This window comes from Leptonotus elevatus, chromosome 2 (assembly GCF_054856555.1).
Source record: "Leptonotus elevatus isolate MCC_2025b chromosome 2, RoL_Lele_1.0, whole genome shotgun sequence".
Classification (NCBI taxonomy): domain Eukaryota; kingdom Metazoa; phylum Chordata; class Actinopteri; order Syngnathiformes; family Syngnathidae; genus Leptonotus; species Leptonotus elevatus.
Window position 1 is genome coordinate 3611805 of NC_141240.1, and position 15196 is coordinate 3627000.

At 40.0% G+C, this 15196-nt stretch overlaps 1 protein-coding gene across 2 annotated transcripts in view; it reads left to right on the forward strand.

The window, feature by feature from the left end:
- Nucleotides 1–15196, forward strand: part of lama5 (laminin, alpha 5) — a 166193-nt gene that overhangs the window by 35425 nt on the left and 115572 nt on the right. For both annotated transcript variants that reach the window (XM_086067181.1, XM_086067182.1), the window contains exons 4-6: nucleotides 8350–8467; nucleotides 11874–11992; nucleotides 14125–14295. In XM_086067181.1, the coding sequence (XP_085923307.1) occupies nucleotides 8350–8467; nucleotides 11874–11992; nucleotides 14125–14295 (408 nt within the window). The remainder of the gene's footprint in view (nucleotides 1–8349; nucleotides 8468–11873; nucleotides 11993–14124; nucleotides 14296–15196) is intronic.

A 15196-nucleotide genomic window follows, 5' to 3' on the forward strand; every position in this document is an offset into this window, starting at 1 on the left:
CAAACTGAATGTGAATCTGACACCTATAACAACATCGATGAAAGACAGGGATGTTGAAGAATGTCTGAAAATGTGGCCATCCAAGTCAATATTTCCACAATCGTTTGAATCACCCCCATTTGTGTGTGGGTGTGTGTGGGGGGGGGGGGTGCGTGTGTGTGTGTGTGTGTGTGTGTGTGTGGCCTAACTTTTGTTACATGGTGGGACCAATATTTTGGGATTTCACAGAGTTGTGGGGCCCACCCGTCCTTTTGGGGCCATTTTGCTGGGCCCCACAAGTTTAGACCTCTTTTGAGGATCAAAACTTGGCTTTAGAGTTTAGGTTTGAATTGGGTTATGGTTGAGGTTAGGGTAAGGAATGGGGGTAGGCAATCATTTTTGATGGTTGGGGTTAGGGCAAGGGGCTAGGATATGCATGATGTCAATGAGATGGCCCCACAAAGATAGTAAAACAAACTTGTGTGGGCAAGGAAGACGAGCGTAGGTTGGAAGAAGACAAACGTGTTTGTTGTCACGTTCTAGCATGTTGAGCGTGAACATGCACACCTGGAAGATGAAGGTAGTGTTTATGGGAACATTGACCTTGTAATTACACACTTTTCCCTCTTTCATTTGCACATCTGGAATGTGCCACTCTCTTCCAAGCGGTATTCACAGTGAGCTTTCGTGTTGACTTGATTTGAGGAGTGAATGTGGGATGACATATTCATCCAAGATTCCACCCTGGATTCATTTTATACGTGCTCTCCCCATCTGTCCCTATATTGCAGCTCCAACCTCATCCTAGCTGTGCCCTGGTAGTGGCCCACCTGTTTCTAACTACTTACTAACTACATTTTAGTTGTTTTTTTAAGGAGCATATTTGTTCATCAATGGCGTCATTTGAGGAGCAGCTTGGTAATATTGAGGAGCTGTTTTTTTGCGGGTTAACCTGAAACAAAGGTTTAATTAAACAATAAAAATATGACAATATAACGGAAGAGATGTACGCATTTCATTCATAAACATTTCCAGATTAGACATGAAATCTCTCAAGATTAAACGTGACTTCAGAGTAAACAAATTGTTTCTACCTTTTGTCCACCAGTCTACTTATTTTATTTCCCCCAATCAATGTTCTGTATTATCCAACTGTGCTATGCCCATTTGTCTCCCATATTTGCATTACAGGGTGGGACATACGTTTCCTTACATAGTGTTTGCATATCTATGACATTTAGAGTATCTATAACCTAAAAATATATAATACTGTATACATTATAAATTTTTCTATGTGTGGAAACTTATGGCCAACCCTGTATTTCCAACAGCAAGTAATGATGATGAGTCCAAGCTGCTTTCCAACGTGGAATGTTTTATTACAGGTGGAAGTCTTCTCTCTGTCTCTGTGCGTGCACGTGTGTGTGTGTGTGTGTGTGTGTGTGTGTGTGTGTGTGTGTGTGTGTGTGTGTGTGTGTGTGTGTGTGTGTGTGTGTGTGTGTGTGTGTGTGTGTGCGCGCGTGTGTGTGCGCGCGCGCGCGCGCGAGATAACAGCCCGTTGCTGGTTTTAATGATTGTGGCTTGTGGACATTCCTTGGTGGCAGCACATTCCTGTTGCCTGAAGTAACCGTGGAGATAAGACGAGACACACAAAGGAGCAATGGAGGGGGTGGGACTTCGATGTGACTTTTCTCTCTCAAGTAGATCTACAACAATATACTCTGTGTAATGTTTGCCCCTCTACTACACTGATATCAGGTATAGTAATACGGCACGTTATGGCTGTCAGTAACAATGATTTTAGTTAGCGATTAATCTGTTGATTATTTTGTTGATAATCGAGGAATTGGATTTAAAAAAATTTTTTATTTCCATGCCTTTATTAAAAAAAACAGGACAGTATTTTAAATTGACAGTGTAGGAAAAAAACCCACACACACATACATTATTTATGATCCAGTTACTCTGTTGGTTGTTACTCTGTTGTATTGTATTATAAATCAGGGTGTCAAAATGAGTGCATTAATTTTGAGTCAATTTAAAGTTCTTTTAATGCAACAACATTTTTTTACGCGCGATTAACGACCACCCCTTACTTGTAAAGCTTGTACTAGGGAATCCCAGTCACAACGCAGCAGACACGCCCATGTCAAATTTTAGCAGTAATACATTTAATAATATTGCAAATATTTGTGGAGACTGGGGTCAAGTTGTATTTGACTAAATCTGTAGCATTTCCCAAGTTACTTTATGTTAAAGATTAATATGAAAAGAAAAAGGCAGTGATTTACATACACTTACAAATGCAATTATGCCAACTAGTGGCAGAAAAATGACCTCAACACAAATCAATATCACACTCGCTTTTTACAGTACACTGTATCTTTTAAATTTTAAATAAATTTTATGAATTATTATTAAATTACTGTATCCATGACTAAAAGATGCAGCCATATTTCTATTAGTATAACATTTTATTTCCACTTTTCCTAACAGTATTGGAGAAATTACTCAAATTAATTTTCAATTTATTTAGGCTATACTGTATAAACGTTTCACACCTATTAACTCTCTCATTTCTAACTTACAATAAGATATTTGTTTTAGAAGCATGATCAGAACAGGCGAGCAATCTCACCTCACTTTGACGTCGTGCACGAAAGGCACAGGAAGGACCTTTCTGTTTCAATGTAGTGCTGTGCGTTATTATGATATGATTCATAGCGTTATATAAAAATGTCCATTGTGCCATGATGCAACCCTCTACTTTCTATACTGTTATTTTGATGTGTGGGTTTGGTTCGGTATTCACGTAACTGTGACTGCTCCTGGGCCGTCCTAGCACCATCTACTTAGGCTTTGAAACAATGCTTTGGTGCTCAGGCTGCCAAGTCGGTGGCTTTTAAGGCTCGGAGGAGCAAAGTTTTAGGAACGTGCACTCACACAGCGCAAGGTGGCATCCTTTATATTGGGTTAGCTCTCTCACCGACTGGATTGGTGGTCGTTAGACAAGGAATTAAAATAAAATTTAATTTTTTTTTTAAGTGCATGTGCAGAAATCTCATTGGACACTTTGGCCAACTTTACCGAAGGAATAGTTTGTCGTACATATAAAATTATTAAAAACACCACTCACCGTTATGCTTCAACGCTTCTGATCTTATTGTACGTTCCATAGCCCAGGGTGTTGTCAGACACTACTTCGTCACCAGGCTCCAAAGTTCTAAGTATTTCTCTTTCACTGTTTCCATTTCACTTATGCTTTTGTTGCATTTGAAGATAGGCATTTTTTTTTAGGGATGGGCGAGTACCAATACCAGGCCACATTCATGGTATCAGTACTCGCGACGGATATCAATGCTGGTATCGGGCCCCGCCATTTTTCGGTGAGGAACTGTCTGGGGGGAACGAATGTTTTGTTAAGTTTCATTTGTTACCTGAATGTGTCCTTATGAGGTTAGGTAACACTTGTTCATTTCATTACTTCCGGCAGCGCCATTTCGACGTGCGTTACTGAGAATAAGTACTCTTGTTGTGAGTTATTTCACCTATATCTGTGGTTCAATGTGTGTTATGTATGTTTATAGCTCATGTAACTTTGCCTTATGCTTAATTGCCTTGTTAATGTCATCGAGCTGCGGTGCTAAAAATAGAACAGTGCCGTTTACGATGGAGGACCAAAACTGCCCAAATTAAAAATACATTAAATGACTAAATAAATAAATAAACATCACACACTAAACAGCTTGATGAATTCTTAATTGGGAAGATATTACTAAATAGGGGTGGGAATCTTTAAATGTCTCACAGTTCGATTCGATTCCGATTTTTGGGTCTGTGATTCGATTCGATTCCGATTTTTGATTAAGAACGATTTTTGATTTACAATGATTTGATTGACAATGATTTTTGCTTCAATCTATAGATGTGCAAGGTATTGTAATGCTGACTCGCTAATGCTAATTAGCGCGCTACTCGCGGCACTTTTATCACTCAAAAGATCGGCTCCACGCTGAAAAAAAAAACATTTATTGGAATAACTTGATCGTGACTTTTTCCTTCTACTCTCTAATGTAGTTACAACTTAACAGTGTATTAGACCGCGTGGAACCACACTGCCCCTCAGTGGCCAAACCGGATACAACATGAACAGCGCTCCAAATAAAGGCACACACAGACAAAGGCAAAACAGTATAAAATAAAATAAAATCGATTTTGGGACATTTAAAATCGATTCTGAATCGTACTAAATGAAAATCGTGATTCTTATGTGAATCGATTTTTGGGCACACCCCTATTACTAAATTACTTGAAGACGTATTGTATTGAATTGATTTCTTTGCACTTCACTGTATTTCTTAAAATAAGTTGTACAACCACATATTGTGATTACGACATTTTTTCCCGGCTACTGGATTATTTGTTTCATCTTATTTATCGATTTAAAAAAAAAAACATTTTATTGTGTGCTTAATGCAAAATGACTTTTATGAGCAAATTGAAAAAATATAATTGCCATTAATTTCATGCAATTTTAAGAAAATTTGCTATAGTTGGGATGTATATGTTACCTTTTTAAATTTTTTTATCTATCATTGTTCTTTTGTAGATTGTATGTATCATAAGTAATAATGGTATCGGCACTTGGTATCGGTATTGGTGAGTACTGAAGATTTAAGTATCAGTATCGCAATTGGTCTCAAAAAATTTATCATCACAACATACTGTTTGTGATTGCCCAAGACGGAAAAGGCACTTTTGGCCCTAACCCTAACCCAACATCTCAACGTAAGTAGTGGCCCGAGACAATGGCACAGTGGTCCCAGGTCATCAGGCCACTCTGCATTCACAAGGATATATTATTTATCCTGCCAAAAATGACTATTACTGTATCTTACTGAGCAGTTGCGACACTCTCCTTCAGGTAGTTTCATGTGTCTGTATTATAGTGTCATCTGGTGGCCAAGGGACACACACCAGAAGGAGCTGCACAATAAATTAATCATGATGCGCAAAACTGTAATTCTTTACATTCTGTTAGATTTTTATTGCATTAAGTTTTTGTAAAGTTTAGAGTGCTATTTAAAAATAATTGTTGAGGCTAGAATTGATTAATGGTTTTACCATTTGTTTCACAGTTGTAAAGATGTTTAAAAAACAAACAATTATTACTCAAAGATGACAAAGATACTGTCATTCAAATAAACAACAATACAACAGAGTAGAACCAACTTATCCATTATTTATCCTGCTGACTGACTTTGACTTTTCAACTGGGTTGCCTGCCCACAGTAACTGAGTTGCAATATTCTTGGAAGGCAAATGTGCACTATGGCAACCGAACATGACTATTTTTAGTACGCATGCGCGTCTCCACTGCTTATTTGCACCCCTGAAACACTCAGAGTGTGGACCGCAGTTGTCCATCCCTGACCTTGTGCATCAGCTGCTTCATCCATCCACACCACTCGTACATTGCAATCTGTTTTAAAGCCTGTTCCTTTTAGACCAGTGTGTGTTTCCCATTGAAGTGTTTCACATTCATCATAATTCACCATTAGGCAAGATTGTTGTGAAAAGGTGTTCAAAATATTTATATAGTTTTGTAGACAATGAGGTTTTGGGCTAAAAAGGAAGCATGTATCGTTGCCATGCATTGATATTTTCAATATTTTAAACAATATATACCCCTGTATATTCTTATCTAATCTTACTTTAATAGCTAATAGGGCCTGACCGATATGCATTTTTTTAGGGCGATACCGATTTTTGACAAAAACAAATACTGATTACCGATTAATCTGATGATTATTTAAAAAATATATATTTAATGCATACAATTATCTCCCCCCAACCCAATTCCTTTTAAATTGGTGTCACTTACGTGCCACAAACTTTCGCTATTAAGATTCTCTGCTTTGAATGTAATTGTGTGTGAATATTTGTAATTTGAGGGGAAAACACTCCCGAAGTCGATGCTAACTTCCCGTTAGCATTTGAATTGGGTAAATGCCACGGACTTCCAACTTCCGGGTTTCACACATCAGCGTCGTTAATGTTGGCGTTCTAAACACTCGCATCCCCTCCCACACGCTAATGACACAACAAGACACACCTGGGGCAAGACACAAGTGGCTGAGGGCACTGATTGGTTGACACGAGGAAAGGCAGGATTACACTTAACAAGACCAAGGGAGACACACAAGGAAAAACAGAACCCAAACATGACAGTTTTAAGGGAAAAATAATCTGCCATCTCACCCAATTGGCCGATTTTTTTGGCCGGTGTTTGAAGGGCAATAATCGGCCTATTATAATCGGCGGCCGATTAATCAGTCGGACCCTAAAGCCTGGTTTGTACTTGTGTTAATGACCGGCGTACACCACGTGATCGACGCCAGTCGTTAAATTGAAGTGCCGCGTAGCTCGTGGCTGCGCACACGTCTCCAATTCTTGTATGCCGTAGATGGCAGGTCGTAAGATCGCTCGTGATTGGTCCGTTTGATGGCGTACTCAGCTTTTTCTCCATCTCTCTCTCCCCCCGGATAGTTTCCGTGAAGGCAACTGTGTAAGCTCAGGCGGCGCGAACCCACTTCCCACCTGGGAGATCACGTTTGTGTGAGATTGTGTAGATGTGTATGTATGTGTTGAGGAAAAACAAAACAAAACTGTGTTCGCTAAGCACGGGGCTGTTGTGTTTTGGCGAGTTACAGACAACATTAACTGCTGCAAATTGGCAATAAATAATTGCTATGGTGATGAGCCAACTCTCCTCTCGGCTTTGTTTCTTGGTCCGGAAACGAAAATTGGCCATAAAATGCAGAGGAATCAACACTGTGTGGCGTTCTAGCCAATAGCAGCCGTAGCGACACCCTTACTTGGAGGGAAACTGCAGCAGAACCTGATGTGTATTGTGATGTGTATCGTGCACAAGTATGAAGGCAAACACACGAGCGGGGCTCCGCCGTAACGCCTCCGCCATAGCTTGACGCAGAAGTATAACAAGGCCTTAATAGCTAATACCTCTAGAGCAGTGGTTCTTAACCTGGGTTCAATCGAATCAATCTCAGAGTTTTGGCAGAAGCCAAGACACACATCCTCCATAAATAATTTGTGATGATACGCCCCCCTTGACCATCATTGGCTGCAGGTGATCACGCTACATTTCTCGGCCTATCTCTGCTGCAGGGAATTTTGTGCACTCAGTTGTCTACTTGTGACTGTGATTTCTTTATTATAATTCCTTCATGCTAACAATGTCAAGCAAAAATGGTTGGACGAATATGGGCAATATAAATTCACATGTATAACAGAATGTGTGGTGTTCTACAGGGTTCAATTCTGGGGCTTCTGCTGTTTTCATTGTATCTGCTGCCCCTGGGTTCCATCTTTAAGAAAACAGCAATGATTATTTTAAAGTGCTCTATAAATATAGCGTTGAGTTGCGTGATGGAAGTCAGCATCCTAAGTGCATGATTTGCAATGCCAGCACAACTAGCTATCAAGCAAAACCAAAAGAATGCTTCCTTGAGCTGCATGGAGATAGGGAATAAGCACGCAACGTTTTCGGAATTCAAGGTGACGAGAGCCAGATTCGAAGAAAAGGCTACTCTCCCTGTTCATTTTGTTTACCAGTAAAACCGATATGGGGTATCCTTGCTGAACACATTTTAGGATGGACACCATCTTCGAAATGCAATTTGTTTCATTATATGTTTTAACTCAATTTATCAAGGAGTCACCAAAGCATTAAAAAAACCTCTTCCCCCAAAAAATCTAAACTTTTATCAAAGGTATTTTCGAGGTATGCAACAAAAAGTAGAGCAACTGTCTAAACTTATTTCCTCCATGTAAGAAACCTGATTGGTCATTGTGAATGAGGTTTAGCAGAACAAATTTCAGTCTTAAAATTATATACTTACCTAGTATTTTTGTATCATAACACTTGAGTGTTACTGGCCTGATGGAATAATAATGAGTGGATGATAACAAAACACTTATTGATTACCTTGCTTTGTTTTGGCCTCAAGTTCAACATGCTCAGAAAGTCAATTTTTGCAAGATTGTGTATCCTGGTCAAAATTGATTTTAGGGGTCCACAACACGAACAGCGAAAATTCACTCCACTGCCTCCCTGGAAAGTTAGAAAAAAATAAGTCCCAGAGACTAGTTTGACCAAGGGACAAAATTTGGAGAACCAGTTGACATGACTAAGAAATGAAATGTTTCTTTTAACGGTATGCGTATTGCTTCTTAGGTCACATGATCTGCTCAATGACATTTTAGCAGCAACGATAATCTGCAGCCTGTTAGCAAACTTGTTGCTTTGAGGATGATGTGTTTTTTATGTGTGTGTGTGTGTTTGCACAGCTCTTCCATGTGGCCTATGTTCTCATCAAGTTTGCGAACTCTCCGCGTCCAGACCTGTGGGTTCTGGAAAGGTCAGTGGACTTCGGGCAAACGTACCAGCCATGGCAGTATTTCTCCTGTGAGTATGAATGGTGTCAGCATTTCTCTGTCTTTTTGATCAGCCAAGATGAGCACCTTTATTTCGAACGAATTGCAATCCACAGTGGATAGGAAGTCAAGGACAAACAGAGCCACAGTTGCGCTTCCAATAGTTTTATTAAACAGCAACAAATAGCAATAGGATGGGGGGATATGGCTGAGGGGGGAAAAATCACAATATAGTGTATATTTCAAGGGTTAGATCTAGAAAAAGACCCGCACAGGGTCTTTTATTATTTTTATTTTTATTATTATTATTATAAAGGTTTCACCAACAACCCTCTTGTCTTCTAATGTTTATATGAAGAACCACATTGTATTCTACAATCAGATAAAATTATTGTATATTGTGTTCATCCATCATTGTTGACATAAAGAAACATTGAAACTATTCTTTCATCAGGGAAAAAGTATATTTGTATCAGTTTCAGTTTTGCAGCAATTAGCATTAGAATACAGCTAAGTTTCATTATTCACATTCCTGTTGAAAACACTGGGGAAAAGAGCTTGTTGCAACATGGCCCTGGCTGATCTCTTATACTCTGCTGCCACCCGCTGGCCGTTTTTTGTAATAATTACCATTGGTTTAAGCCACCTCTTCATGTCAGAAGCTGCATCAAAGCCTTCTGTATGCTCTTGCATAAAAAAACAAACATAAAAACGTTTAAATACGTTTTTGGGAGTGAAAGACAAAGTATTGGGTTTGAATGAGTTTTTTTTTATCTTTAAAAAATTAAGGCTAAAGACAGCAAAGTTTCGGCTTCCTTAAGGGTTGCAAAATGTTGTAAAGTCACTTGCCACACTCTCAAATCCTCTTTATACTCTCAAACTGTTTTTCTTGTTGCAATCTAATTTTGAACATGTTCAAAATTTCCCTTGCATATAGGACCAGTGGAATCAGCAACATGTTAGCTAGACACAAGCCAGGCACTCCAGGCTATCCTTAGCATTCATATCATCTTCACCAATAGTACCGGGAGGACAAAAAATATATAATTAGTAGCGTCAATACAAGACGCTGCTCCTCCGCATTGAGAGGAGCCAGTTGAGGTGGCTCGGGATCTGGTTCAGATGCCACCTGGATGCCTCCCTGGAGAGATGTTCCGGGCATGTCCCACCAGCAGGGGCCCCGGGGACAACCAGGACACGCTGGAGAGACATTTTATGTTCTTATACCTAAGCGCAGTGTCTATAGTTAAACTCTGCTTATTAGAGTGGATTACAATAACTTCAAATATACTTTCATCCATCCATTTTAAAAGCAGCTTATTACTTGATTTGGCTTAATTGTTTTTGTGAATACACGGGGTCTGTATGAGTTAAGCTTTTTTTGTTTGTTTTGTAGGTAGATAGAGGCTTTAGCTTTGGCATCATTATGTAACTATAAAGTGCTGCTGATAATTGTTATACCGGTAAATAAAAACACAAGTGTTTTTGTGAATAATTGAATGGTACTTTTTAATATTAATCCTCTCTCCTTTTACAAATATTTAGGGTTAGACACTAAGCAGGTAAACAATTTCAATGTGGTATGGTTATTAAAACACAGGCAATGGCGGTTGTTTGTTTGTTTTTTGCCGTGACCCTACCGTGTTTGTGACCGGCAATTCACCATCGAGCATTAAGGTGAGTGGAATAAGCTTCTATTTTGTTACGCTAACGTGACTTTGCGGTGCTAACGCTAAGATAACGCAGCGTTAAGCTAACTCCCGGTGATGTGTGTTTGACTGGACGGAACGGCCGTCACGACGGCGCAATGGACTGCACGTGCACATGTGCACTGTTACTCATATGCGCTTGTAAATGTCTATAAGCAATCATGGTATTCACGGCAGGTCAAGAATTTGTCATTCCGACTGTTCACGGCAAAATACACTAACAGGAGATTTGCCGGTCGTGCAAAATAACTTCTGACTAAAAGACACAGTCACACAATTAAGCTGCTAACTAAATGACAATATTACAAGTATTTCTGTAAGATTATTGTCGTATTTAACTTCGTCTATCCGTGGCGCGCTGACTCCAGTATTGCTTCAGTGTTCATGAACCGTGGCGTCGAACTGGCCGTCCCATTCACTTGGCAGTCATTTCCACTCCGGCTGCCGCTGTAGTGATCCATGAGCATTTTATAGTCTTAGTGTAACTTTGCATCTTATACAGACTTTTTGGGGGCCGTGTAAGCATTTTTGTTATTTACCTCACCAAAGCATTTTTGTTGTTTACCTCACCAAACTTGGCAGTAAAAACGAGGTGGCTTCAGTGACGCCAATTCAAAGTCGTGCTGCATGTCTTCGTCTCCCAAATGCTTTTCCTCCATTTTAAAATATTGCGACTAATGAGGACATCATAACTAGTAAATATTGTAAATACTGTACACTCGCAATAAAAAAACAATAACTGTATGCTCGCAGTTAGGCTAATGGCGGCTGTGCAACACCCCCCCCCCCCAAATTCAAACAACCAATCATCATTTTTCTGCACAGCAAGCCACCCTGTGCCAGAGTAGACACCAGGTCAAGTCAAAATACCCTCCTCAGGCATAGGCCTAAAGGACCCCAGACCCAGAAGCAGTTTTGTGTGTGAATGCAAACTTTGGACAAACTCCCAGGGTACATATGGGACCCTGGTGTGATAGACATAGGGGCTATCACACCGCAGGAACCAATTCCATCATTGGTTCCTGCGGTGTTATAGCCCCTATGTTTCCTGCGGTGTGATAGCCCCTATGTCTCTCGGCTGGCCTGGGAACGCCTTGGGATCCCTCCGGAGGAGTGGGAGAGGGTAGTCTGGGATAAGCGGTGGATAATGGATGGATGGATGGATAGATATGATTTTTTTATCGTTCAAATTTAGCAGGTTTGTTAACAGCACTGTACACACAAATGATACACACATAAACAGAGTGATTTGCGGACACTTTGGATTTAGATTTTTGTTTTTGACCTCTCCCTCTTTCATCACTAAACTTCCCTGTGTACCTCTAATTACCAGTGAGAGACACATAATGAATGCACTGTGGGTGTGCGTGCGTGTGTGTGTGTGTGTGTGTACTTGTACATACGACATTGTGAGGACCAAAATACATCTTTAACCAACAGATTGAGGACATTTTTGTGAAGTGAGGACATTTTGGCCGGTCCTCACAACTCAAGACCTCTTTTTGAGGGTCAAGACTTGGTTTTAGAGTTTAGGTTTCAATTGGGTTATGGTTGAGGGTATGGTAAGGAATAGGGGTTGGCAATCATTTTTGATGGTTAGGGAAAGGGGCTAGGAAATGCATTATGTCAATGAGATGGCCCCACAAGGATAGTAAAACAAATTTGTGTGTGTGTGTGTGTGTGTGTGTGCGTGCGTGTGTGTGTGTGTGTATGCGTGTGCGTGCGTAGCCTCCAAGCGAGACTGCATTGAGCGCTTCGGACAGCAAACCATCGAGAGGATCTTCAACGACGACGACATCATTTGCACCACTGAATATTCCCGAATTGTTCCTTTGGAAAATGGAGAGGTGACATATTTATTTGTTTACTGGTATCATTAAATGTTATTCAGATCAAGCAAGAGATTTCCACCAAGGCAAATGGTCAATTGAACCTGATTTCCACAAATAGTGACAAGGGGCATAAATAACTGCAGATGAGGTTCTATTTTTTTGCAATTATGTTAAAACAATATGATAACCAGGGATGAAGATCACAGAGCAACAGTCCAAAATTTAATTTTTTGATATCAATGGACTATGTGCACAAGCTCCATGACAGGCTTTCAAAAGAGCGGGAAAATGGCAGAACACAAAAAACTGTGCTCCAATGACCAGAAAAATTTGTAAATATAATGTAGGAGGAAAAAGTCGTCTTCTTTTTTTCCTTTCAAAGGCTTTTTCCCTTCAGGGGTCGCCACAGCGAATCAATTGCCGAGCTTTGGTGTGTGTCACTTTGCATCAGATCTAGTAGCTTTAATAGCGTAATCCGCTCTTTTCACATAACGCTTTGATGTCCAAATGAATATGACAGCCATGTAATTGTAGCCATGCGGATAAAATAGCTGAGTCTAATTCACCTCTGCCCAAAATGAGAATTCACTCCACACATATTGCTGGGAGATCCTTAATAGCTTAAAACGTAATTGTATTTGAAGTATTAAAGAAAAGCTGCATTAAAACCTAACAGTATTAGCCAGAATGAATAGGACCTCAAGGTGTGCAGAGAGTGGATTTTGCTTTTATAACGCACGCAGCAAAGTAGCACACAGCAATGGTCTTTAGAGCCACCCACCATTTTCTGGAACTGAACATTTCGTACTAATTTTTCTGCCATTTGATGTTCTTGTGTTTTTGTGTTTGGCTATTTACCCGTTATTGTGATTGGAGCACGAATCTAACGGGGGAGTATCTTGCTAATCTTTGGCGATATTGGAAGTGCATCACAGGTCTAGTGCATGTAGTCCATGGCAATATCAATGGAGCAGAAGACCAGAACACGTCTAAAAACACATTGCAGAACAATCACTCGAGAAGGATAGTGTACCGATGTCACAATTTTGAGATTTTGTCCCACCACTAGAATAACTCATTCAGTAACAGTGATTATTGCAGTGGACAGCTATTCAAAAGTTGCTTTCACCTATATGAATGAATCTCCCGGAAGGAATCGTCTGTCAGTCGTTAAAAATCCTGTGGTAAGGCCTCATAATTCATCCATGAAAGTTCTACTAACATACCAGCATGTTTAAAGGTACAGTGTGTAGAATATAGTGCTATCTAGTGGTAAACTAATAGAATGCAACAATTTTGAAGCACACACTACGGTGCCTCACAGACCACACAAGCCGTCCATCAATTACTACCAATTATTATTTGGAGTGAGCGAGCAAGCAAGCGACCCGGCAAGAAGGTGCTAGTGTGAACGGCGCTGGAGCGGCTAACAAGAACTAGCCGGAGCGGCTTACAAGAGTGGCTAGCAGGAGAAGCAGCAAAAGCTAGCGACAGCAAAGGAAGAGGGAGACCAGCTGCGGGAGCTCGAATCACAGGACTCTGCAACGACCACCTGCAGGCCCCAGCTGTGCCTGTAATGCCTGTAAGGCATGGCGTGTCCTATGTAACATAATAAGCAATTACTAGACCTACGATTATGCATATAAAAAATATGTAAATTGATGTGATAGAACATATTTTTTTGCATATTATTAAAATCAATAGTGGGCTTTTAAAATGAATGGTTTAGTAGTTCACCACTACATGTCGCTAAATAATACACACTGTCCCTTTAAAACAAAATGGAAAGAATTTTTCTAGAGGCAGACTAGACAGATTATACAGTACATGGACAGACACAACATTGTGGAGTACTTGAACGCTAATCATCGTAAAAGATGCAGACAATTAATTTTTTTCTATAATGAAAAACAACAACTTTTTAACTCATTTCTGAAAATTCTTATAAAGCATACTGGACAGAGCATTAGCATGGCATTGTTAAACATGGCATTGACAACATGACATAGCATTATTAACACAACATTGTGGAGCAATCTATTTGAATGGAAATTTTTGTTAAAAAATTACATCATTTAAAAATATATATATTTTAATGCATATTTTTGCATCTAATTCATTCATTCATAAAAAAAAATAATTTGCAGATTGTGGTGTCACTGGTGAATGGGCGTCCTGGAGCGATGAACTTCTCCTACTCCCCTCTGCTGCGCGACTTCACCAAAGCCACCAACATCCGTCTGCGCTTTCTGCGCACCAACACACTCCTCGGACACTTGATGGGAAAAGCCCTGCGAGATCCCACTGTCACGCGACGGGTATGGACACCAGTCGCTAGTGGCTAGCACAACAAGCTAATCTAGGAGTCTGCATGTTCACTTGGTGGTTCTTCTCCGTAAACGTCATACACAGATGCACTCAAGCACACCACAGCAGTCACACAAGATCCAAAACAGTCTCTTGTCCACAAAAAGCTGTTCCATAGCGCATCAACTATCGTGACACTTAAGCACTCGATGATTCCACTTTGCCATTTTCAGCTAAGCTAACTGGCACAACTACAGTGCACTTTCGCATACTTGTGGTTTCGCACCCACAGATGCACCCTGCATTTTTTTTTTTAAATAGTCGAGTGTGAAGTTGTTGGGATGATAATCTGCACCTCCAAATCTGAAACCATGGTCCTCAGGCGGAAAAGGGTGGCGTGCTCTTTCCATGTCGGGTATGAGATTTTGCCTCAAATGGAGGAGTATTTTGTATTTATTTTATCTTGTTCATAAGTGGGCGGAAGGATGGAGCAGGAGAACAGTGCAGCGTCTCTGAATTGGTCTGTCGTTAGGGATGGGTGTCATTCTCTCTCTCTCGAAAAAAAAGGGATTGGTATAAGATTTTAGCGATACTACCACTCCTAACGATACTTTTTTATCTATTTGGTGCCTTATTGGTATTTTTATCTGTACTTTTTATTTTTATTTTTTACAAAAACAAACTTAAAAAAATATATAAATCAATGTCTTGCAACAATAATATAAAATAAATATAAACAGGTGTACAGTAAAATAGATGTTTTAAACAAATTATGATGTTAAATATTTTAACAATTAAGCGCAAAAGGAAATAATGGTGTAAAGCAACAAAAACAGTGCATAAGTTGGGCAAAAGCAGTTCTTTTGGAGAAAGATCAGCATGGTTACCGTGCGGGGCATGGGGTCAGCCATC